At 37.8% G+C, this 3,109-nt stretch overlaps 1 protein-coding gene across 1 annotated transcript; it reads right to left on the bottom strand.

The window, feature by feature from the left end:
* Positions 1-330: 330 nt before the first annotated feature.
* On the bottom strand, positions 331-3,109 carry LOC145168813 (uncharacterized). The gene is made up of 3 exons (XM_079087492.1): positions 2,777-3,109; positions 2,615-2,678; positions 331-2,492 (listed from the first exon to the last, which is right to left on the bottom strand). Exon 3 carries the CDS (start codon positions 2,449-2,451, stop codon positions 850-852), a length of 1,602 nt encoding a protein of 533 aa, XP_078943618.1. The 5' UTR covers positions 2,452-2,492; positions 2,615-2,678; positions 2,777-3,109; the 3' UTR covers positions 331-849.

Here is a 3,109-nt window from a genome sequence, read left to right as displayed (position 1 = left end):
TGAGACCTAAACCATTAACCAATGTTATCACTTTAGGACCGACAAGATCATAGAAGCACTATAGGTGAGTTGTTTGTAGAGTAACATAATGGGATGTTCGTGTATCAAAGATCCATGGTGTGTATTAGTTTGGTAGGGTATTGGTGAAATGTGCGTGAGGAGTGACATGGCTGTACAAGATAAATCAAGATAGATGCTAATATTGTCATGTAAAATGTCTTGCATGTCAAAAAAGTTATACAAGTTTTTGAGGATTGTAAATTGTCATTGGATTAGAATTCTTAGAATCCGATCGAACAACCTTTACTGTTTATAATTCTATGTGAGAAAATTAGAGTGGGTAATATATTGCCTTGAATAGAAGCTACCATATCTTTGAATTCATCTACTATGTTATGAAGCACAAATACAACTTGATCTTCATCATCTATGGGGTCCCTGACTAGTACAAGATTTTCAACAACTCGTTTCGTGTCTTCTAGATATTCTTGAATTGGTTGGCGTCCATGTCGATTGTCAATCAATTTCTTTTTAAGAGATCATGCCATAAGATCTGTAAAGTTTGGCATATAAGATTCTGAGACATTATGATGCTTCTAAGCAAGTTATGAAAGGAGATGTTAGGCTGGATGGGACAATAGGAGCTTTGTAACATTGTACTAATAATGTAATCCAGCTTGTTGTGTTCTCACATGTGGTTTCATTCGATAAAAGTTCCAGATATACCTGAAACCCATGGGTGAATTGAAAGACACTACTCGTGATACTAGATCGATATGATAAAAATATTTTGCTTCATAGGAAAAGAAGCATAATACATTACCATAACAGTTTAGTACTTCTGCTAGTCTAAGGTGTCTGGTTGCTACCGGAAACGACTTTTTCAAAAGCACCCACTAGAGCTCTGACCTTGCTCTGCCTTGTCTGAATAAGTTTGTTAGCAGTCTCTTCAATAACTTTGTTGGACAATGTAGGACTTTCCTTTTCTGCTATTTCTTGGTGTTTAAGATCAATACTGACCGAATGACTTTCAGGAATATGTATCACGCCATCCGTTGACATTCTCCTCAAAATTATCTTCTCAACCTTCTCAGTTTCGTTATCATCCAACTCGTTTCCTAGCCTAAACTGCAGATTTCTTGGACTGCTACCCTCGGATAAAGGACTAGTTAGCACCCTTCCTCTTATGAATTCTAGGTCTTCAAGAGGACAATCTGTAGTTTCCACCACCAACTTTCCAACCCGTATGGCCTCTTTTGTAACAGTGACTTCTGTATCTGCTACGCTTTCATTATGTTGATCATCTGCTGCTGTAAAATCATCTTCCTTCAGTGCTGAACATTCTTCTATCCCGTTATGATCATGTGTCACGACATTCTCCTCGGTGTGTGGAGAAGAATCATGTGTAGTAGTATTTTCGGTTTTATTAGTTTCAACAACATCGTTGGGCTCAACGACATGCAACAGGGTTTCAGCAGTTTCAACATCGTTGTTGGGCTCTACGACTTGCATCCCATTATGATCATGTGTCATGACTTTCTCCTCGGAGCTTGGAGAAGAATCTGCAGGCGTAGTAGTACATTCACTTTTATTAGTTTCAACAGCATCGTTGGGCACGACGACATGCAATAGGGTTTCAGTAATTTCAACATCGTTGTTAGGCTCCACGACATGCAAAGTCTTTTCTGGAACAACTTCTTCAATAGGTTTCCTAGGCTTTGACTTTCTTGGACTTTTAAGCTCCGATTGTGGGAGACTTTTATAGCTTCTCAACAACGGCACCTTTGCACCTCTTTTCGGGCTGGAAACTGTAGGGTTTATAGAATTAGGTTTCTTATTCACCGAGACTTTTGAATCTTTTCTTTGTTCGTTCTTGCTTATTCTTGAACTTCGAACCAAAGACGTATTAGAACCTGAAACAACATCTTTCTTAGGTTGTATACCGATTTCACTGAGTCGTCTTTTAGGAACTCTTGAAGATGAGAGCGGCATATCATCATTCGGTAGAAAGATGTCACTATGTCTTCTTCTCGATGTTCTTGACTGTGAAGGATTGTATTTCTTGGCTTGAGAATTCTCAGACTTTGGCTTCATATCTCGACTCTTTGGTTCAATGGCATCGCCTTTCTTGGTTGATAATGTTAAGCCATCTTTCTTTACATTTGCATCCTTAACAACAATATTGTTCTTGACATTGCGTGATGTGATCTTGGGAACGATTGAAGGTGATTTCCTAATCCTGTTTAGGGAATTCGATGCTTCCAGCTTTGTTCTATCTGGAGGGGCTCTTGGAATTCTTCTGGGAAACAAATTTATGGGCTTTGTTTCGGTTGGTTCTTTAGTGGTACCTTTGCAGTGATCATGGCAAGAAACTGATGGACCATTGAGATATCGACTTTGAACTTTTGGAGCCGTGGGCTCCATTTTTGTCCGGGGTGGGTTTTTCCGCATAAGGGTTGTGAGTTCTATCAATCCAGTGTGAGTCGATATTCCTATAGAAATTAATAATGCATTGTAAAACATGCTTCCAGAATTTTATTTCTCTTGTCAAACCTATGACTTCACAAGTTTAAATGAGGAAAAGGAAAACATATTTTTAAGAGAAATGAAATACCAAATTCGTCTGAGTACAAGGAGGACACCTCTTAAGAGCTTGGAGATATATGAAATAACTGATCCTGATAATCGAGAAAACATAAAACATGGTAAAGGTTACAAACAAACATCCTCAAAATCAACCTTAAGAAGAATAGTGTTCAATGATTTAATGTATTACCTTATAGAATAAAAGGAGCATGGTTATTCAGCAAAAGGATTCCTCCTCCTGAGATGTTCTTTCTAGTGGCCGTTATTTTTATTCGGTTCATCTCTGACTTTTAAAGTCAATTGAATTGGTTTTGAGCTCTAAATTGACGAAGAATTCTTTTGGTTTTGGAGAACGTATCGACATATGCATTAACATATACGGAATAGTTTTCATATGCAGAGGAGAGACTACAAACATGAATGTGATTTTTGAATTTGAAAGGGGATGTTTTCGAAATCAAAAGTGGACTTTGAATCAAGAAAATGAACCAAAACAGGATACGATTCTTATGGTGCCATAATC

Source organism: Lactuca virosa, chromosome 4, assembly GCF_052849685.1.
Source record: "Lactuca virosa cultivar CGN04683 chromosome 4, Lactuca_virosa_CGN04683_v6, whole genome shotgun sequence".
Lineage (NCBI taxonomy): Eukaryota > Viridiplantae > Streptophyta > Magnoliopsida > Asterales > Asteraceae > Lactuca > Lactuca virosa.
Note: the sequence above shows the minus strand (reverse complement) of the source record. Positions and strands in the feature narration are given on the sequence as shown.

Excerpts from the sequence above, each read along its gene's own strand:
- LOC145168813 (XM_079087492.1), bottom strand. The coding sequence starts at position 2,451 with ATGCGGAAAAACCCACCCCGGACAAAAATGGAGCCCACGGCTCCAAAA.